A 23,369-nucleotide genomic window follows, 5' to 3' on the forward strand; every position below is an offset into this window, starting at 1 on the left:
ATTTAACCACCACAGTACACCACGCAAAAGATAAAACTAACAAACAGATCTAATACATTAAAAGCATGCACTCTAAGGGGCTCTGACAGCCTGAGGTGGGACATGCTGCAGCAGGCAGCGGCTCTGTGCCATGCTTCCAGGACGGTGCTCCTCCCGTCCTTCCAGAAAAGCCAGCCCGCTACCTTCCCCAGACCAAGTCCTGTCTCAGAGAAGTCTGTGTCCCGAAATGCACAGCTGGTACTCGGCACAGAGCACTCAAGGCCATTTTCAGGGTCCTGTGAGCATTTGCTGTAGATTAAAAACACTCCATTAACTCTCAAAGACTGTGCCCTACCCTTCAATCATCGGTCACAAGCCTGCTCTACTCCACCAAACATAAGCTGCGTTTCTGGTAAGGCTCTTCCCAGCCTCACCTTTCTATCTCTCATTAACGATATACAGCAACTCCTAACTTTGAGCGGGCAGTAACGCTGCTTCTTGTCATAATGCCGCCCTCAGAGAGAGAAGGACATGAACGACCATGGGAACTTTCCAAGACATTTTCTCACAAAATCCCCCTGCTCTGCTGCAAATCTCCCTTTCTAAGTGCACATTGCTTCAGGCCCATTCACAGCAGCAGTGCTCCAGCCCCTGAGGAGCCGAGGCCACAGGCCGCTGCCACACCACTCCGGCTCCACTCACCCGTTCCTTGTCTTCTCTTGTCTGACTCCATCAATCCCCTATCCCCAGTTTCTGTCTGGACTGCAAACCCTTTCAAGGCCATTTGCATTTGTCCACATCCACAATTAACATTTCTATGGGCTAGGACAGAGAGAGGCTCAGGCGGGGAGAGAACAAGCTCTAAAACTTTAGCTGAGAGAGCAGGTCAGACCCTATTTTCACTTCACTTGGTTCAACGTTTTTTGCTTTGCACGCCCCACCGGAGAAAGATGTGGGAGGAGCGGTATTTGGTGCATAATCTGCACAGCAGTGGCTCCAGGCACCCTGGTCTCTGTCTCTCCTTGTGCACAAAGAGGCACGAAGGAGAAAGACTCTTTGAGGATAATGAGGACAGTCTTGATATCATAGAATTGATGTAGGTGAGAAGAAAAAAAGAATTTAAAAATGCAGAGTGTAGGGAAAACAGGTTGCCAATTAAGATTTTTATTTTTAGGTATCTATTGACAAGACCAAGAACATGGGATTTCTGCTGTGACCTTCCACTGAATTAAATCCTTTTTCAAAAGTATGCTTAGTAAGCACTAGTTGCATATCACACAATAAAAATGTATAAGTGGGAACAAGTTAAGGCCAAGGAAAAAAGAGAGGGGGGAAAAGCAATCAATCTTAGTAATAATATTACAAGGAATCTGGAAGAGAGACGTGGTTTTAAAAATAATTAATCCCACATTCACAGAAAGACACATAAAAAAATCAATCTTAAAAAAGCATTTCAAATACCCCATGTTGAAAGCTTTAAAATTTTGTAGAAGACTGCTTTCCAAAAAACTATTTGGTCTTTTTTTCATTACAAAACCAGCTACTATTGTGGTGGCAGAAAATAGGTTACTTCTCCAGCACATTCTGAAATTTTTAGGTGTTCAGTTTTTCTATTTAAAATTTGAAGAATGCAGCTGCTTTTCAAGGAGATCTCTTTTACTCCCAGAAAATGTAAAATACTGCTAAGAAACACAGTCACTCAAAGTAATTTTCGAACACTACTCATTTAGCATTCCAGATTACTAAACTGTAAGTTCACTCTCCTGCAGTTTTTTTCCCCCAGAAAACTCATATTTCCATTAAGGTCTTTGCTAACAACACTCTCAAACTCTATTAAAATCTTATTAATATCTATTTCCAATCAGTAGTAAATAGTTTACTCTTCAAATAGCTTTACAGGGAGCAGCGCAATACTCTCATTTCCAAATTACACAGTCAGTTCTGACCTCTGATACTCAGGCACATACCCTTTGCAGCCGATGAGATTTTTGTCTATTTATCTCATAAGCAAAGCTGAGCCCCCAGTTATAAAACCCATTCTTCAATATAGTTATTGCAGTCTCTTATCAGAGTTAATCTTCTTGTCCCACCCACTGGAGATGCATTTATTTATTAGAAACATCAAGGATGCGAGACGAAGCACTCCAGCTCTTCCAGAGGGGAGCCATTAGAAAAAATTCTTGTAATGAACACCATTCCTTACATTTACAAGAAATTTGGGTTATTTCACTGAGCACTGATGAGCTTCACGTTGTGGCAAGTACTTAAGGGAGAAAAACTGTGCACAAATATTTTCTTCAGCCTTTCCTTTTGTGACCAACTGTGTCCTTTCTCAGCCTGGAAAAAAATACGATTCTTCACATTCATCAGTGTTTTACACCGCAATAAAAATGTGGGGTTTTTTTCAGGTTCTGTCAGCCTGATTTTGATTTCATCAATAGCCACTTTATACTCATGCAGTTGTCTTTACTCCTTATTTTCTTTCCTGTGAAATCTCAGTCTCCCTGTACATTCCAGTGCCTTTTTAGCAGTTCATAACTGACATGTGTCACATGTAAAACACAGCGCCTAGAGATTAATCAGTTAGTAAGGTGCACTTTCACTGGCATTTCAGATAAATTCAGTTCACAGAAAGTTAATTTTGCCCTTACTTCCATTTTTCTCACTTAAGAATTAGGGACTATGTTGTGTTTTAAATCCGTGAGTGGTGAGAAAAAGATAATCTTTGTCGCTTCTATAGTGCTAGCCGCTAATTTTGGATCTGAATATGATCTTTCTACATCACTATACAAACATAACAATTGTATGGTATCCTTATGTAGCCAAAAAGACAGGCCTGTAACAAAGGCCTACTTGTATTATATGTGATAAGAAACTATTCATTGTTACTTTAGGTAGAAGGCTAACGATTCTTAGAATGAGCACCTGTTACACATTATGATAAAAAGGAGGAGCTACAAGACACCTCAAGGCCCTTACATACGTACTTTGCAGAAAGGGAGGACACTAATTGCCTCCAGCAGCATCCTTATCTTCCTGAGGCGTATAGCGAACAATTACCAACACCAAAGTATTGAGAAACTAGGGGAAAGGTAATTTGGGCCAGGGTCTCCATGACCACCCACCCATAAGCCCCCTACCCAAATTATACCACCTACTCCAAAGACAGAGGCGGAGAAAGGAACTGAGCATGCATTCTAGTTTGCATACTAGGCGAAGAAATATGAACCAACTATTGTAACGGGGAGTGCACCACTTTGTAATCTTTGTCACATTTGTGTATAAATATGACAGAGAACCAGCGTTAGGTGTGCCTGATTAGAGGAACTATCCTCCTGACACCCAGCGCTGCAATAAAAGGAAATGCCTGCTTCTTCATGCTAAATTGGTGTTAAGGAGTTTTCTTTTATTACCGAATTTCGGTGACACTTACACACTATATATACAGGTATGCATGTATCAGATGTGTAAATATACTGAAAGGCAGAAATAGTCAATGCAGGATGTTCATGGCCATAAAAACTAGGGAATATAAATACACTCTTGAACCAAACCGAATAGATTAACACTGCTGAAAGAGAAGTGGAGTTCCTCTAACAGGATTACTGTAGGAGAGCTCACTGACTCCAGGAAAGGACAAAGTCCTGCTACTAAACACCGTACGAATATAAAGCAAAAAGATACCAGTCTCTATAATCTGTTATCTTCTTCCTGAAAAAATGCAACAATGAATGAAACGCAAGTGAAAGGGAAGAGTGGGAAACACCTTTTCTGCCTACAAATTAGGAATTTCTGTAGAGAGACCTTTTTTCTACCTGCTTTTGCCAAATTTTGGAATTCAAAATTTAGGATCTTTTCTGAATAAAAACTGTCACAACTATAAAAAGGTCACAAGTGGAACAAAGGAAGAGTCCACCTGATTAATTACTGGGTTTGACTTCAGTTAGGATTCAACTCTTTGGGGTTAAACAAATACGGTTCTTTTTCACAGCTGCCTACCAAACACTATGGGAGGCTTAATCATTGTCTTTAAACAGGCTCCAAATTGAAGGCCAATTCAATGTTCTGCAAGACTAAAAGTTTCACAAACATTTGTTTGTATTAGCCAACTTTCATCACTGAGAACTGTGCAAAAAAAGCATTGCTTTACCAAGTGATATCATTACTTGTCAAACTGGATTATTAAACCTCCTTAAACTGTATACTGGAGATACAATCTTCGTATTCTTGGCCTTAATAGCTTCTTTAATTAATCCTGGCCATAAACCATTGCTATTGGGGTTCTTGTACAGGCAACACCTCGCGCACTGCAACCCCTTCAGATACGGTCTCTGGTACCCCAATAAACTAGCACTTTCCTTCCAGAGTTACATAAAATGATAAAAAAATATATCTGACTACAGCTATATTTTTGGTCCCCACTATACAAAAAAGATGTGGACAGGCTGGAGTGGGTCCAGAGAAGGGCCACCAGGATGATCAAAGGACTGGGAAGCCTGCCATATGAGGAAAGCCTGAGAGAACTGGGTTTGTTCAGCCCTGAAAAAAGAAGGCTTAGGGGTGACCTCATCATCATGTTCCAGTACTTTGAGGGTGTCTACAAAGAAGATGGAGACTCCATTTTTACAAGGAGTCACATGGAAAAGACAAGGGGTAATGGGTAGGGTAATGGGTACGAGTTACTCCTGGGAAGATTCCAATTGGACACTAAAGGAAAATTTTTCACGATGAGAACAATCAGCCATTGGAATAATGTCCCCAGCAAAGTGGTGGATTCTCCAACACTGGACACTATTAAGATTTGGCTGGACAGGGTGCTAGGGCATCTTGTCTAGACAGTGCTTTTGTCTAGATGGAGCTTTTGCCAAGAAAAGTTGGACCAGATGATCCTTGAGGTCCCTTCCAACCTGGTATTCTATGATTCTATGATTACATTACAGCAGCAACTGCTCATGCAAAGGCAGTCATCACTCCCAAAGCCAGTGCATGTCTGGCCATTTACATAAAAGCTATTAGTAGTATTATTACAGTCATACCTCAGCTGATAATGAGGCTCACTGACTCTGAGCATCATACCAACATGTTGTTAGATGTGCTAATAACCTGATAAAGAAGATACACAAAGACTGGGGGGGTGGGGTATTTGGCCTGGACACGTGAAGCATACTGTTCAAATTCATGGTGCAAATCAGTGACAGAAACAAGAATAATTCTCAGATCTCTGGAGTCTTTCACCACTGGACCACTGAGCAAGACTGAGATCTGACCCATAGCGAACTGCAAGGCAGATAAAAGGAAGGTCTGCTGTTGTGGGTTTGTGATAGACTCCAGCACTGTGGTCTATAAATAGAATAGCACTCTCAAAACAGAATTATGTTGTTGACATAGGAGTTACAAAGTTAAGCAGTAATTCATGCAAGTAATTTTAAGCTAGTACAAAGGCTAACTAGATTTAAACAAAAAAAAAAAATGCCTGTGGGTACTGTGGTCCGTTTTGAAAACTATTTACTGAGCGATCACATCCATGGGATGCTGTGCTCAAATATAAATGCAGGACTTCCCAAGTCCTTTCAAATCTAAACAACTAAAAGATAAAGAGAGGGAAACGATGTGGTCTCCTGCCCCACTTCTCATCCTGAGGGCTGAGCTGCAGAAGTGTGGGAATAAGTAAAGCTCCTAAGCCCAAAGCTCCCCTCATCCCTCCCCTCCTTTCAAGAAGCCAAGTAGCACCACAAGGTGCAAAGACTTAACTGAATTAACCAAGAAAGCTCTAATCTAATGGCTACAGCAGTTGCCTGGCTTGAGCTCCCTGTTGTCGACTGGGATGCTGGCCTGGGAAGCAATCACCAGACCTTCCTATAGCCATGGTGCCTACCAGAAGGGCATCCCAATCTTTCACAGCAAAGCTGCATCCCAAACGATCAAACATGAAGGTAATGCAAGGCCTTGATTTCAAGGATGTGTTAAATCAAGAATTTTTATTACTAAATAACTTATTCTAATGGTTTCAACCTAATCTTTTAAGAAACTTCTTTCTGTCACACCATCCCTTTGCACAGTATCCAGTATTTTGCAGTGCAGCTTTGAGCATCTTGCAGTCTTTTGTTAAAAAAAAAGATCACATTGCAATTCATGTGGCCATCAAACCAGATTGTCCTAAAGTAACTGGATTTTGCATAAAGCCACAAAGTAGTGACGCTACCTAACTGAAGTTATTTTTTTTCATGTAAACGTATTCATCCTTTTATATGGCTTAACATATTAAAGAGATCATTTCATTGATAGCCAAAACCTCCTGTCAAACAAAAGCCAGTACCACCAGCTCTCACGAGCAGCAGGTAATCCCTTAGCAATACCTACAGAGACCCAAGTCTGGCCATCTCATGTCCAAAATAATGCAAAAATATTTCTCACCCCTTTTAAAGTGCTTCATAACTTTTAGAGGGCATTAGAGAAACTTTAGTCTGGGCTTGTATTTCTGCTTTTCATTCTACCTCCTACATCTTGTCACTCATTGCAACAACTGCATCCTTTCCTTTCTACCTTTTCTATCATTTATTCCTTCCATGACTGACTGCAAACTCTCCTGCAACTTAGTCTTTTCAAGAGAGTCATACAGGAAATGCAAAGATAACAGTAACAAATCAATATAATTTCCAGTATTTCTGTTGAATTGACACTTAGCACTCCTTCTCTCCCGACTTAAAAGACTTTTCTTTTGACTACTTTGTGACCTTATGGGACATTTTGAATGTCAACTGCAATCAATCAAACTTGCCCAAATCCCCCTTAAGCTCCAAAGAAAAGCCAGAGAAGTAGGAAATGAGGCAAAGCTCTGTTCTCCTTCCAAAGACAGAGTACAAAGTGATTGCAGAGAGGGTATAAAACAGTACTAACTTTCTAAATGAGCATAAAAAAGGCTGAGCAAGGGGAATCAGGTCTCTTAGGACTTTTTGTAATACCATCAGCTGTTAAAACCTGCTCAAAACTGCTCTGGAGATTAACAAAAAAACCCAACCCAAACCAAACCCAAAAACACCCCCAAAAAACAAACAAACAAACAAACAAAAACAAGCAACCCCCCCCAAAAAAAACCAGAAAACCCCACAAACTGGCATTTTAAACCCTTCCATGAATAATAAATTTAAAACAGGCCAAAGTTAGGGCTGCCAGACTGTAAGTCTAAAAAGTATATATATACACTGTACTGCTTCCAGCCACCTCCCTCTATTATTTATGAGATTTTTTTTTACCTTAGTGACCAAGACCTTCCTCCTTTCCCAACCCCAACCTGTCACTGAAGAAAACAGGAAGGAAACAGACACAGTCTATTACACTTAATACTCTAATCCACTGCACCAGAAATGGGAGATTCCAGATAGGATGCCAAAAACTAATCTGCTCAAACTATATGCAGCACTTCTAAGAAGATTAAAATATTTCGTGACACTTCCTTTAGTAGGACCTCATGCTCCTACATAGCCATTTAGACCCTACATATTTTCTACTTCTGATTAGATAGATTATAATTATGGTAAACTGATACACATACACACCCTATCTAAAATGATGGTATAGATCATTGGCCTCTGTGTATGATTGATGATGTGAAATGATTTATTATCAAAAAAGGTGTTAGAACTATAACATATATACTTTTGAACATTTGCAAGAAGAGTTGATATGCCATCCCAGGTTGTTTCAGAATAAACGTGATCTTGTTCAGTGTATTCCACACAAATCGAGAAAGAATTCAGGACTGACAACTGCAGCCATGAAGCCTGTCCCCCACAAAATGATTGCACCAGTTGTGTTGCCTTGGGTTTTGGGGGACTCCTGCATTCCAGTGTCTGAGCTGTTCATTCAATTCAGTGCATGCTTTTAGCTTTATTCTCCAACCATAAAATACAGACGTCTGCTTATTTCTTTTAGTGAAAGGTGAGTCTCACAGACTCAGATATGGAGCTTTAAATAGAACATCACGTATTATCACACTTGCAATAAAATTATCACAATTAGCTAAATAGAGAAGTAGTATCAGAAGAAATCAGTTTTGGTTTTACTTCTGTGTTGACAAAATGAAGTAGACCGTATTCTCTCAGGTCCTGCTATTTGGACTCTTAATTCTCATACCATTTGAATGACGAATCTCAAAGGCTTTGAAAATGCATTCCTATTTTTTGCCCATACATTGAAATTTCTAGTTCAAAAGCATACATTTCAGAAAGAGAAATAGCTATTCCTGGGAGTGCAAAATCCACCAGAGGGGAAAACAAGAGGACGAGGAAACCTGGGTGACCTGTGTAAGTACAACCACACAAGTGGCACCATGTTAGAAGCCGGTTTGTAACTTGTGCAGACCTTTGGAAGAGCTGGACGTGCTTACAGAACCTTGAGTCCCACTGAATGAAAACACAAGTCAGTCTCCAAACTCAACAGACACCCAGTATATTTCCCTTACATGCAACCCAAATTGTGCTTAAAGCTCTCGTTTTAAAGTAATTGTATTGACCACAGCTAGGAAAATAAGGAAAGGAATGGCCTCACTCGAATGTCCTTTGTCACTTTTTTAGCTCTGACCCTTGGTCAGTTGATCTACCTTTCTCATCCTTCCAAATGCCTTCTACATCACCTGGCTTCATATGGACACAGATGTTTTCCTCTGCAGTTTTGCTTCTTTTCACTTTCTACAATCCATACCAATTACAAAAATGTATGCAAAATATGTTCTCTGTAACAACTCTCACACTGCTTATTGGGAAAACATTTGAACATATCATATACATTTTAAAAGTACACTTTTTATGTAATCTTCTAAGAGAACCACTGGAACTAATCTTCTCCCAAAGAACAGAATAAAGCCTGTGTGAGATTACTTCAGGCTCCACAAATATGAAAGAGAATAAACCAGGAAGTGAAATAGATACGGTATTTGTAATTCCATTATTGAAAGGCACAGAGAGGAAAGATTTAAATAATTTATTTTTCTTTTCACAGTGGAAAAAAATAAGCATGGCAACAAAGCCCGATTTAAGCTGTCCTGGCAAATACCGGGACCATCTAGTAAAGAACAGTTAGAGCCATGAAATGATACTGGAGTCACTTTTGTGCCTCTAAAAGCAATTAGCTCTCCAAAAGCATTAGCTCTTTACCATGTTAAAGGACCTATTAGTTAGACCTATAACCCTGTTACTTGCAAATATAGGGCCTACAGCACAATTCAGTAATTGTGTTTATGCTTGAAGGAAATTGGCACGCATTCACAGTCAATTTATTACAATATAATCCTTACATTCAGAATAAATTGTAAATGAATTTGTATGAGCGTTCCCAAACAGCAGGCAAGGAAATCCGTGCAGGAGTCTAAAGATGTTTTGTAAGGAAACTGTTTCATTGTAGGAGACTGCAAGGGATGGACCATCTGGGTTTAGTTGAGGCTCAGCATGAGGAAGGAGGTGTTTGCAACCAGCTTCACAAGTGGTCGCTGGGATTTCGCCTGCTCTCAGAGGGGCTAGCACAACGCTGCATATGTCTCTGCACAGGAGGCAAACCTGCTTTGAGGAACTCCTCTAGCAGGAGCCAGGCAGAGCGTGCCATGGGCAGAGGCGGAGGGCAAGGCAGGTCTGCCCTGACCCAGCTGTGTCCTTCACACCCCCTCCCCACAGAACCACCGCACAAAGAGGGCAGCAGCAAAGTCCACTGTCACCTCAGCCAAAGAAAAGAGACAGGAAAAGGGCACCCAGTCACAATTCTTACTGTTTGTCTTCAAGGGCAACTGCTAAAGCCACGAGCCTTTGCAACATCTCCTTTCCTACCAAAGTCCTTCTTCTAAGCAAATATTCCTGGGAAATACCTGCTGTTGGGGTGTAACAACCGAACTGTCTGCAGCCCTATCTGTTACCTATGCTAACGAGCACTTCCAAAGGCTTGGCGTCCCTATGACCCAGCAGGAACCCCACTAAATAAAACAAAATTACATTAATATATTCCATCCCCCCTCGTATTTCTGGTAGTTTTTACATGTCAGTAGACAACCAAGCAAGCAGGAAACAACTCGGAACCACAGATTCTCTCCTTCCCTCTCCCCCTTCCTTACCACCTCTGTTTTCTGAACATTGGCAGAAAAGATATAAAAAACGCTGCATTTTTTCAAGCTCCCTGCTAAGTTTTACTGCCTCTTGTATGCATAAATATGTCCCTTCACTTACAAATTAAATATACAGATTTACATCTACCAATTTGAATATATAGATGCATTCATGTGCAAGTTTGGAAACTAGTGGTAGCCCTGTCATAAAAACCTGGTCTGCAATGTAAGAGCTCCAGCTGCTCCATTGTTTCGCCACTGCAGCTTAGGAAAAAAAACTTCCACACACAGCAGAAATGCCCTCTAACCCAAGATGGAGGTGACACCGAGGAAGGAACAATGTGTTTGCTGATGTGTCTGGTTCTAGAGGAGTGATGGAGAGGGGAAGCCAAATTACCCGCAGTAATTAATTCATTCTCACAGGCTGGGTCTCCCTTGATAGCACGCCACCCATCACTAAATGCCTACCATAGCATTCACTACAGTGCTATCTGCCCACAAGGTCTGAGTATCAGCACTTGAATACAAAACCAAAACTTCAACAGTAAGGATTTAAAAGAAGATTTGTTTTGTTTCAGGAGAAGGGAAACCCAAAAAGAACATAATGCAAACCAAACAATAGAGGGAAAAACAGAAAATAAACAAACATTGGAAATTAAGAAAAAGTAAACAAACCATGCAAAATAAATAGCAATCATTTAATAGGAACAACTGTTCAAAATGAAAAACAAACCCTAAAAAAAATCCCATGTGTATTTCATTATTAGTTGATCACGATTTTACACATGTAATCCTTGTTTCTCCTTTCTACTAACAGCATTACATTACAGTTTTGTTCTACACTCTTAGATCTGGGGGCGGGGGGTTGGCATAAGCAGTCTCCTTTCCATGTGGGAACGTGGGCAGCAAGTTCATCAAAACTTAACACGGTCATGGAAGACTGTTGTCATATTTTAAGGTGGCAAGAGGAAATGGTGGAGACTGGTCAGAAAGGGAAGGCTGGCAACCACTGCTTGCTCTGTAGCTGAAAAAAAAATGTGCTGCTAGTAAAATGAGAAAAAAAATGTTTCCAGAATTATGGAAATGGAAGACTGAAAGAGCTCTTACTGCTCTTACCAACTTCAGTTTAAAGTACACTCATCAAAAAGAGGATGCAGGCAGGATTCTGGGATTTAAATATTAAATACTGGTAGTACGTTTAAAAAAAAAAAGTCATTCTTCAGATTTCTAAATTCTTTAGATGATAATTCTTAACAGAAATTATTTAGGAAAACTCTTTTTTCCCTTCTTTTACCAGTATCTTACAAACATGAGAGGTATCAGTTTCTAAATCAACGTACAGGTGCCACCTATGGTTTTTCAGCTGATAACATTCTCCATGATTATTGTTCTAAAAAGGTATTAGTCTATTTCAGAAGATGTCAATCAGTTATATAAAGCAACATCCATCTGTCTTTTTAAAATTATTGCACCACTAATATTAACCATAACTCTTACCCTGCATTCCCAAACAAAACACTTCAGTGGAGGGTTAACTGCCAGCAAAAAATGCAAGGAAAAATGACATTGTGCTCTTTTAACTTTCCCCATGTATCTAGAGGTTAAATCCCTGACTTCAACTTTAGACATATTCCTTTGTGTAAACAGGGTAAAAATAGCACTTACTCATAACACTAAGTAGTTATGATTACAGACGCAGTAATAATCAAGGAAAATTAAATACAGTGCTTTGCCTATAACACATTAAACCTGAAATAAGGCACAATCCATATGCAGATGCTTCTATAAATACAAATTCGTATTTTCTCTTGCCATATGTACACACACTGCATACAGAAGAACAAGAGCAATGTTATGCACTCTTGAGTATTACTATCCGTGATTTTTAGTTACAGGACCAAGCTCCCCATGCCAGACATCTGTACTTCCCATTATGAGATGCATCTTCTACAAATGAATACCATATGTTTTTATACAGCATTAGACGTACACAGGAAAGGAAACTTTTGCTACATGCAATATTAAGTCACATATGAAAACTCCATTTTAATTCATTTGAAAACATTATATTATGACAGTGACCTAAGCCTGCAGTTCGGGGGAGGAAAGATGGAAAGACAGCCTGAACGGGCCTGACCTGGGTGCACAGAACAGAGACATTTCTCGACAGCGAAGGGGACAAGGTGTGAGGCAAACCAGAGCAGAAGCTGCAGGGTGCCCCACAAGTCCTTCCCTCCCAGCTCCCAAGCTGCACGGCCCCACTACTCTGTCTTGTCCCCAGCTCTCACACCGTTTCGCCACGCCAGGCAGGATCCCCTTGGCTTTCCAGCTCTAAAGCTAAAAATTAGGGAATCGGCACATACCAAGAGTGCCGGGGAGGCGATGAAGGGACTGATCATCTCTGGGCCTGATGTGGGTGACAAAATACATCCTTCGCACTGAGGCAGGGTGACACAGTTGAGCCCCTTCCTACCAGAGGTATTAAAGTAAATGCCTTCTTAATATTTCTGCACTCAATCGTAAAGCCATCTTTGAATACAGGAAATATTTGATTGTGTAAGTAGCCAATTCTATCTCAGAGGATAAAGAATAATTCCCTCCCCAAAATAAGGCACCTGGACAAAGCATTACATTTACAAGTGCTGACTGATTAAAATGGAAACATACACTTGTCAGCATCAAAATATAAGTCAATGATTCACAATGTAAGTCAACAGAGTAATGGCAAGGGAAGTAGAAACTCTGTAACAGAAAATTTACAACACATTTTAACATAAAGATGAAAAGCAGACTTTCAAAGACAGACAAATGCCCGTATACCTAAATTATACCATTTTCTCAATTCTCTAAATGCAAAACCGGTGTGTATACTTTACAGCTCCTGCCACCATCGTTGGGTGTTTTCACTGGAGGTGTCAGGTCTCTTTCCTCTTCGAAAGTCAGGAAGGTGCAATGAGGGATTTAGGAGTATTTTCATTGACTGTGCCCCCTAGGCAACTGACTTCATTCTCCCTTTTTCGCTGTTTCATGACACCTCACTTGGAAGTAAATCAGTTAGAATGATTTGTACGTCTCACAATAAATATGACTTATTACCAAGCGTATACGCAATTGTTATAAAAGAGGTAATACACTGCAGCTGCCTCTTCCACAAGAGTGCCCCAAACAATGCCCTCCGGGTCCAGGTCCTTCGCTCAGTTCACAGAGTCTTCACAGCAGCGCAACCTCAGAGTGTCCCAGGGTGATGCCCCCAAGGGTGACACCTCAAGGCCACCCCACCCTTCACAGTAACTCGCAAGAGGCAGACACCACCCTCTGAGCCCCCTTCTCAGAGCAGCCTTAATTCACACCCTGAAACAACCATGTGCCAGGCCCTGGGCATCCCATTCTTACAGGCAGATGCCTTCAAAGACAGCACAAGCAGGAAGGCAGCCAGCCTGTCATACACCCAGTGCTATTCAGGGGAAAGGGAAGGGTATCACTGTTGACTAGGAGAAAACATGGGAAAACTCCAGCTACCAGGACTGTCAGAGAACTGTATGATAGTATTTAACAGAGCCAGTTAGATGCACAACTCAAGCAGGCCACCAGCCCAGTGCGAATCACCACCATCTGCAGCCACAGCAGAGAATAATTATTTATTCAGAAATACCAATGGGTCTACATCCATGGAAAGGGCATCAGTATCACGTCAGCACTGCACCTCCAGCCAACAGCTAGGCTTTCTTCTACTGGAGGTCACCAGCAGACATCCAAAGTAACACAGTCACCCTTTGAGCAGCTAAGCCACTTCCCACAACAAAAACCCAGTGCCACTGCTTTTTCCCTTGTATTGCTCATTCAATTTGACACAGCAGAAGACCTGGATTCCCAGAACTGTACAAAGGACTTGGAATGGCCCTTGTAAATTAGTTCTTCCTTAATGCCATTTAGTCAGAGTGGTCTGTAGGAAAACACCTAACACCTGCAAGGCACCCTTTAAGGGAACCAGAATGTACAGAGTCACATCTGTCCATTAGTTATCCACACATGAGCCTGCCACAGCTGCACATGCCAGCCATCTTGCCTTTCTTCCAAGCTATCAAGCCAGAGAAACAGAGGCAGGTAGATCCTGGTGTATCTAGGAGAAGGAACATGCAAAACATCTGGGTCATATCTCCTTAACAATTTCCTTAGTATTACGGACAGCACACTCAGACAACAAGCAGGCAAGGTCCCACTTGCCTAGCAGCACCAACTTGGTGACAACCGTGCAAAGCAGATGCTTCTGGGAAAGCAGAAGGCATGAGGGATCCTTGGTAATAGAAAAAGACAAAGCAATACCTTCTTCTGGTTCTAAGGGTCACAAGCCTCCTCCTTAGGAAACTAAATGGATATAGATGTCCTTTTAGTAGCCTGGCACAGCTGACTGTCCCATGACCCCTCACTGCAGCAGTACTCTCCCATCCTTCCCAGATGGCAACCAGCTGGAAGCAGACTGGATGGCACACGGACTCACAGAGCTGGAGGACCATTAAGGAGGTGGTGGACTTCCTGAGGTAAAATTGCCGAGCTACTGTTTGACAGACCACCCTGGCCAGTTATCAGTGAGGGATACAATGTACTCTGGGATCAGGACGAAGGCCTGGGAAACACAAGCTCAGCACCTCCAGAGCTAATGAGGCCAGCCAGAAGCCAGCTGACATATCAATAAAAGAATGTTGTGCTCTTGATCTGGAAGAGGACATGCCCCTTTGGGAGGTATTGTAAGTCATTTCCTTGTTTAAAGTACTAGCAATGGCTTCTTGTGACAGCAGCAGCTTGAAATGGGACAAAGGATCATCCTGACTAGCTCAGAACAAGCCACAGAACCAAAGTAACATAGTTATTGATAAAAATCAAAGCTTTAAAATACTACAGTTCCCTCATCGGTTACTATAAGCTGCAAAAGTGTTGCTCCTACTTGCAAAAGCATCTTAGGCTGTTAGGGTATGTTTCCCTGTACAATTTTATTTTTCCACCTTAAATCAAAAAAATCTAATTTCATACTAATATTTTGAATCAGATACATTTCATCAGTCTTCAGAAAAATCTTACTATTACTTAAACTATAGGTAAGTGAGTAAAAGTTCTTAAAACCAGACAGAAAATCATTCAGTAATGATACAAAGAAGGAATTAGTATAAATATGTTTCAGTTAAAAAGTGGGGAATACATCTAAAAAATAAAATGAAGGGTAAATACAAAACATGTTCAGCAATTCCAGAGTCCTACAAAAGTAAGATAATTTCAACTTTAAATAGAAACAGACATTAGTTTCTCACACCAACAGTGTGGTGGTATAATGGAATACCTCACTTAAGTTTTAGAGGACAGTGACAGATGAATAACCTTTATAATTATTGGAGCAAAGCTGTGTAAAATGAGAAATTGTCCAGTTACTTTTCATTTCTAGATTTCCAACTTCCCAAATATTCTTAAAAACAGGGTTGGTTTGTGTTTGGGTTTTTTTGCAAAGATCACATAATATTGTGGGACATCTGATGGACACCAGACAACTTTTTCAATTTTAATAGGTTTTAAGCAGTCCTACACTGTTTTGAGTAAGAGTCCCCCATTGTTTCAGAGATATTCATTATCAGATGATGTTGCATATTGTAACAAAAAGCTTTTACCTCCCAATCCTAATTTGCAAGTTGAATAAAAGTAAATTAAAGGAAAATAAAAGAAATCTTAAGGAAGAGGTTAATATGCATACCTACAAAATGACCTGTGTGCTCAGATGGGATGAAACCATTGAAAGCAGAAATTAAATCCACAGAAATCCAGATCATCTATTCATATATAAACATATATCATGAATGTATTATAGAATGCAGGGAAAGAAATCCCCACAGAGAAAAACTTCAAGTCTTAAACAAAATCAGAATTGTAGAAAGAAATTTCTAGTAGCCCAATAAAAGGGCTTCTATATCAAAAATTGCTGCCTATAACAACACTGCTAGCAAAAAACTTAGTTCCTAGTCAGCAAATTGCATTACAGCTATAGCTGTATACAAAATTATACAAGTCAGTATACATTGTTAAAAAAAAAAAGAAAAAAGAAAAAAAAAAGGTATTTACCAATACACTCACATAAAAAATGTTTGCATGTACAGGCTCTAAGATTATCTACATCCTTACCTATAAGGAATGGTGCAAATGAAATGAAATCAAAACAGCATATGCAGATGTGACCTTGATTCTTCTATTTAATAAGAACAGTAATTCCTACTAGTGATTTGTGCAAGATAACCTACTTGGAGAAATACCCTTTATCCAACTGAAGCTCTTTAGGATCAAAGTAGAATTACATTTTTTATATGAAATTACCTATGTGAGAAAACTTGGAGGGTGAGAAAGAAATAGAGGTTCAAAAACCTCCAGGAGACTAACATAACAGAGCACGGTACAAAAGGCACCAACCTTGTCCGGAATCAGAAGTTGTGCACCTGTGTCAACACACAGGGGGTGGGAAAAGAAACAAACCCAAAAGACCAAGCCAGGCTGAAGGAAAGGTTTCTCAGCCTAGGCTCAAACCCACACGAATACAGTTACCAGCTATCCGGCGGGTTCATGCTGGTGCTGGGCTAAAGTCTGAGCACGCTGCAGTGGAGACGTGCCCTAAGAAAGGTACCACTCAGCACAGCCTGGTAATCTCTTCCTGGAAACCCCCCGTTCCTAAAAGACAGCCAAGAGCCTGGCTCCAGGCTTCTATGAAAAAATTTTAGGTACAAGCTTAGATTATAATACAAAATCGGAAAGGTTTGAAAAGACTGTCATAGGAGGTTGCTTGTGCTGAATGGTCTGTCATCCCGTGCCATTCCATCCTGCCCCATTCCCTGCCCTGCTTCTCGCTGGCATGGCCCCGTGCAGAGGTACTGACCGATGGGCTGGCCCCAGCTGCATTTCTCACCCCAGCGAACTGCTAGCTGCTAACTCTCACCTGCCAACTAACTGCACCTCCTTCAGCAACTTCTTCAAGAGTATACAACAAAACTTGAATTTGCGCCTAATCTGTATTGCAGAGATTAAATATACACATATATTTAAAATGAAACTTCTTAACAGAAATTGGAACAACCTGTACTGAGGTCTGTGTTTAGTGAAATCTGTATCAAATAATTCAGCAAATGGACAGTGAGTGAAAACATGTAAGCAAATGTCTCGCTTACACTCCCTAATACAGGATGACTAAACTTTCTTTAACAATGACTTCAAAAGCTCAAGCAAGGCCCAAAAATCAAAACACTGTGACACATCACACAGATTTTAATACCATTGGTCTTCATAAGCTGTTTTCTGATTTGAAGTACAAAGTGCCAAATGCCAGCTTTCACAGCACAAAGCTCATGAAATTTCTCATAAACTTTCATGAACAGTGCCTACTTACTAGGAGAAAAAAGATAATGTTTTAGTTTGTTCTTGTAAGCACTATCCACAGTAAGAAGTTCAAACAAATAAAGTCTTTTTCTTAGTTTTCACCTCAGAGAAGAATAAGCACCACAATGTAAACATCCTTCTCTGAAAGGGGAAGGCAGGCAGAATTTGGGTCACTTGGACACTTTAATTAGTACATAATATTTTCAATGACTTATATTTGTATAATGTCTTATGTATTTAACGTCTTAGACTTTTTTACCCTTAAAACACAAAACATTGCTGCGATGAAAAGTCAGGTTGTGTTTCCTATAGGAAATTATGTAAGCTATTCTGATTACACTTATCATTGCTGATACTGTTTCTCTATACTACCTTGGGCAATATGAAAGCCAAGCAATCTTTCTGGTGCAAAGTTCAGAGCAAAGAAAGGCGTGTTTAAATAAGGCACAAATCAGCAACCTTTCAAGAGCTTATCAAATGACAACCAACCATAATTTAGAAGCTGCATTTTAATTTACCTCATTACAGTGCGTGGGAATCCAAGCTGGGCTTTGTTTCTTTCGGTGAGGCGGGCTGCACGATGCCACGCTCAGACGAGGAGGGGAAGGCAGGTTACCTGCAGCTCCGTAAGAGAGGCGAGCACAGGTGTTCCCTGCTGCGCAGCGCACCTGGGCGCCAAGGATCTCTTCTCACATCGCAGCCTGCCTTTTGCAGATAGAGGCCACGCGCACGACTGAATCACCGAACGGTGTGAGTCAGGACTAAATGAGCTGGAGATGAAGCTTGCGCTAGCTTTAGGGTGGCTGCTAAAGGACAAGCTGTACCTGAACTGACTAAAAACCTGTCAGTACAAAGCTAAGCCATCAAATATCTTTTTAGCAAATCTGAACCAATGGAGTTAAATTGTGTCAGATGAGCGTCTCACAGGATGTGGCCTTAGCCAGTACTAGGACTCACAAAAATGAGTTACCTTGTCAAATCACAGCCCCATAATGATCACATTAAGCTGGCACAGATGTAGGCTGCTGGGGGCACTGCAAAGTAAATATTCTAATACAGTTTTATACTATTGTCACCTTTGGCCTAGGAAACCTCCCTAGGAAAGAAGGATGCTGTAGAAAGATGACAGGGAAAATCTCTGAAATTGTCACAAAAGCATTTCAAGGCCAATCGGACTAGGATGCTGTAGCAGGAAGGGCAGGGAACAGTCACAACAAGGAGGAATGCTGAGCAGCTTATCCTCACGGGAAGGTATGCCCAGGTAAGTAACCATTTCTGTGCACACTTTTATTCTGCTGTAATATAAGAGAGTTGGCACAAAACAATGACCAAATAATAAGTTCATCGCTTCAGCTTTTTAGGGAAGGCAGAGGGGTAAATTGCTTAGGTGCTCATCGCATATGTTGCTTGGGGTATCACCAAAAATACACCTCAGAAAATTATGGCTAAAATTCTACTTATGAAATAAATCAAGTCTATTTGGGTTTTACACATCCAAATGTTTTTAAAAAAAACCAAAAACCCTACTTTTTCCCCCTATTTCTTTGGCTATAAATATTTAAATTCCCTGGCTGAACATGATTATTTTGTGATCAAGACTTCAAGGCAGAGGCAGGTTCATTGAAAAACCGGCAGCCCTCACAAAATAGCCCACTGGCACACTGGAAATGCTCAAAACTTAGGAGCGTGGAATTCTTCCTCCCCTGGCCAAGCAGGTTTACCAAGGAGTCCGGAGTGGCAGTCAGTGACCCACACGTAACTGGAATCTGCAACGCCACTCACAGCAGGAACCTCACTGCATCACTTAATGTAATTATGGCCTCCGTTCAGCTGTAGTATTCTGATTCATACAAGAAAAAAATGAAGGTGCGCACTCAGTAACTCTAGTAAAAAAGCACTAACAATAGGGAAGGCTGCTGGCCTTGCAAATGTTACCAAAACATGTACGAGTATCCTTTTAAAACCTCACAGCTTTCAGCTTCAGCCTCACTAGTAACAGATACGAAACAAGAATAAAATAATGGCAATAACAATAGATAACACTTTTTAATCCAGTGCTAGTGTCAGCAGACTGAAAATGCCATTAGTCTTATTCGAAAACAAGTTCAACAATTCTGCTCTTCGAAGAAAACAAACTTAGAGAAACAATAAAGAAATATTCATTTGATACCAGACTTAGAGCAAACATTGGAGTTTAGATTTACACGGCTCCTCTGGCACTTTGCTCATCAGAAGTTCAATTACACTCCAATTTTGCACAAAGTCTACATACTTATAACAGCACATCTAGTAATACATTGTTATTATGCTCTGTATCATCTAGATTTGTACACACTCAAGAAAAAAAGGGAAAGCCTTTAATTAAAATGTTCAAAAGGCCTTTATGCTTCACATTTCTTATAGCTAGACAAGCATGACATCTCATTCTCTGTATGTCATTAAAATAAAAAAGAAAGCCTATATACCGAGGGCCCTGATTTTCCTCTTTTCTGCTACGTAGCTCCGCTGATTCAGCTATTATTCTCATTTTATATCTATTTAAGGGCCTGACCCAGAGTAGAACTGAATAGACTGTTTTCACTGATAGCAAAGGGCGTTAAATCAAATCTACATCCATGATGTTGAATAATCTAGGTCACATACTGAACTGGGCTTGTTGAAATAATGTTGTTTTATCATACTGACAGATGCTAAATGGAAGAACTGCAAGAAGCAGTGACCATGTCTACAAAACGAGGACTGCACTGAAAAAGAAGAGCTTGAGCAGATCTAGGCCTCAGAAAGGACATGCAACTCAACGTGAGTTCCACCAGGATGCTTAGAAAAACAAGACAGTATGACTGCAGTATATACAATTGGTTGAGTGGTAACTAGCAGCAAGGAAGTGATTTTACCTGTGTAGACACGACACTGACACTGAAGTACTGTATGTAATTTAGGCTGGGGGGGGGAAGAGAAGCAAAGTAGCAGGGCAAGTGTAAAGAAGGATGCTGAAAACACTGAAGAAAAGTGTCACAAAAAGGGGTTTCAGAATGATGAAACAAAGAGACTCAAAGAGAATTATTTGCTCTGTCTACCAAGATAAAATTGAGCAGCAACTTGATGATAGGTAATAGGCAACAGGAGAGCTTTTTAACTGATTGGAAAGATAGGAAGAACCAAAGGCAAGAGCAAGATAAATACAAAGAAGAAATAAGGTGTAAACTGGGGGAAAAGAGAACTCCGTGAAGGAGGGATATGGAATCAAGAAAGCATGAAATGTTGGGATACCACATCTTGCTGTCAGTAGATCAGGTTACTGGGATTAATACAGTGGTAACTAAGCAACACATTAAGGGTCTACAGTATATTACATATTTACACATGCCTGAAGTATAAAAGACATAAAAGCAATTCTAAGTAAAGCAACTTAATGCATTGCTGTCTGTCAGCTCTACTTGAAGGTGTTGGTAGGCATTGGACAATAAACAGTTTGAATTAGCAGGCAAATCCAAGGCAGGAAAAAATTTTCAAATGCATTTAGATAAAACACTGTGCTCATGTAGAGCCTGTAAACTTAGCTTTTTATAAAAAGATTGCTATGATTTTGTAAAGTCAGCTGTAGTGAGATAGATCTTTGAACACATGGAAGGTACTGAGCCATCCATATTGGCATGACAAAACACAGGTTACAGGGGTTAGGAACAACTAATGCTGTAACGATACGGAGAACCTGAAATCTGTGCCATACTCACAGATTGCAAATGAAATTGCAAAAGGCTGCACTGACCTAAGTCAGTTGTGAGTAATCAGCTTGTGAGGTTGCTGCTTGTACACTGAGCATTACATGCGTCCCTCACAGTGCTTTGGTCCTTCAGACTGGATTGCACTAGATTTCAACTCCAAGAGTGAGTCACTGGTGGGAAAAGAGGGGGAAAGGAATGAGAACTTTTCTCTCTGAAGGAATGGAGATTGAAACTGCCCTTGAAAAAAGGCATGAATTCATGCTTACTACTAGATTTCTTCTTGGCTCAAGATGCAAACTACTAAATCTTCAGATTAAACTGGGCAAATATTTGAACAATTAATGAGGCAGATTGTTCTGGTAAGGAAAGAATAAACTCCTCTTGTATGTGTGATTTGTAATGTCTCTTATGGTCAACGTTTGAAAAAAATCCTATATTGTGGGCAATTCATAAAAGAAGTCTTTGTCATTTTTCCAAGCTCAAAGGACTTTGTTCATCTAGTTTCTTTCTCAGGGAGATCAAGCAGTGAGCGAGTGACTTAGAGCACAGCTGTCTGTAGAAAACACCAAGTATTTTATGCCCCTCGCTTGTCACCCATCCCCACAGTGAACACAGATGCTACCACTACTAAGTTAGTAAAGCCCATATTTACAGAGACATATAAAAAGTAAGTATTTTGTTTTATGTAGACTTACACAGTAACCCACCAAAACCCAACTGAGCCCCACTGGTTTCACTGCCACACAGATCCAAGCATCAGCTGGCACCTTCAGTAATGAAGCGGGACAGCGAGCCTCGGGGACCGCAGGCCATGGCTAGCAGGTGTCAGTTGAAAGAGGAGACCTGAGGCAGCGGCAACCTTCTCTCGCGGAGTAGCTAAGGGTTACAGCACTGTTCCCAGAACTGGTCTGGGCTTTAGTTTCACCTCAGGGAAACTAAACTCATCGTTCTCATTTTGCAAGTGAGTACCAGCCATCCAAACGCAAGATTTAAATAGGGCAAGTAAGGGAGGGTGCACATAACTGCATGGCCTCTGAGGCAGAAGAGCTGTATCCTAGGCTCTATGAAATGTTGGACTCCTTCTCATCAAGTTCTTAGCAATACGAGGATTCACAGGCCCTTCGGGAGCATATGATGCTAAACAGGCACTTGTTTGCAAAGCTTCAAAACTCAAACTGTTCTTCTGATGTAAGTTAGAGGAGTGCACATGAAGTGGCAGCAAAAGTGCACATGCTGGCTGCTGGTAAGCAAGCACGATGACTCAGTGGAAACAGGCACAGGGAGTCTGTGACTCACGGGACAATCTGGTGGAGCACGGGAGACAATACAGAACAGCAGCCTCCCAGATAGGACAAAGGTATGGAGAGAAAAGCAAAGTCAACCTCCAGTGGCCACCACATTTAAAATCATTTATCTGTTACTCAGTTTGCATTTTAGGCTTGGCTCTTGAAAACAGTCTGTAGCAGAAGTTTATCTGACTTGTGCACTGGTATGCATGCAGTTAGTTCTGCATGCACTCTGCATGCATTCACTTGTAGTTTTGCTATATCCTATTCCCCATCCACTAAATCCTCCCGACTTGGTCTTAGCCTTACAATCACATTTTAAAAATATTTTTGCATACATATACATACGCACATACATATGCATACGCACCCACACTCACTCATTCTACAGGACAGAAATAGTCCCGTAAAGGACTCCCTGGACAGCATTTGATTGCCTGAGGGTAAGCCCATGCAGCCACATGAGAAAACTTGTTATCTGAAACGCCTACATATGGATGGCAAATATGACATGAGACCTGCAGTCCTTTCTGCCACAGTTGATGGGGTAAAATTCCCCAGCAAGGAACCTAAATGGCACGGGAAGTCTATGCTTAAGGGTGTGGATTTCACATTTCACGTGCATGAGGGTGGCATGCCTACAAGCAGTCGCTGAAACGGGGTCTTGGCCTGAAAGCTATCTGATTCACTCTTGCTTTCCACAGTCCCTGTAACAACAAATGGTTTCACAGGAAAAACAAAAAGAAATTATTTAAAAGCTTGTGTGTGGACATTGTAAAGAAAAGGAGATGACACCAAAATGCAAGTAGCATGACAGCCAATAAAGCATCAGTGGATCTAATGGGTTAAAACTGGGAAGTGAGAAAGCTGAAGCAATATGGAAAACAGAGC

General features: G+C 40.8%; 1 protein-coding gene across 3 annotated transcripts in view; it reads right to left on the reverse strand.

The window, feature by feature from the left end:
• The window catches only part of ARHGAP18 (Rho GTPase activating protein 18), a 97,450-nt gene that overhangs the window by 41,522 nt on the left and 32,559 nt on the right, over nt 1–23,369 (reverse strand). Inside the window, exon 1 of one of the 3 annotated variants that reach the window (XM_054819594.1) lies at nt 17,986–18,117. The exons of the other annotated variants lie outside the window; for them this stretch is intronic. Coding sequence (XP_054675569.1) covers nt 17,986–17,990 — 5 coding nt within the window. The 5' untranslated portion in view covers nt 17,991–18,117. Of the gene's footprint in view, nt 1–17,985; nt 18,118–23,369 lie in introns of those variants that run through there. 3 annotated transcript variants of the gene reach the window in all.

The sequence above is a fragment of the Grus americana genome, chromosome 3, assembly GCF_028858705.1.
Source record: "Grus americana isolate bGruAme1 chromosome 3, bGruAme1.mat, whole genome shotgun sequence".
Lineage (NCBI taxonomy): Eukaryota > Metazoa > Chordata > Aves > Gruiformes > Gruidae > Grus > Grus americana.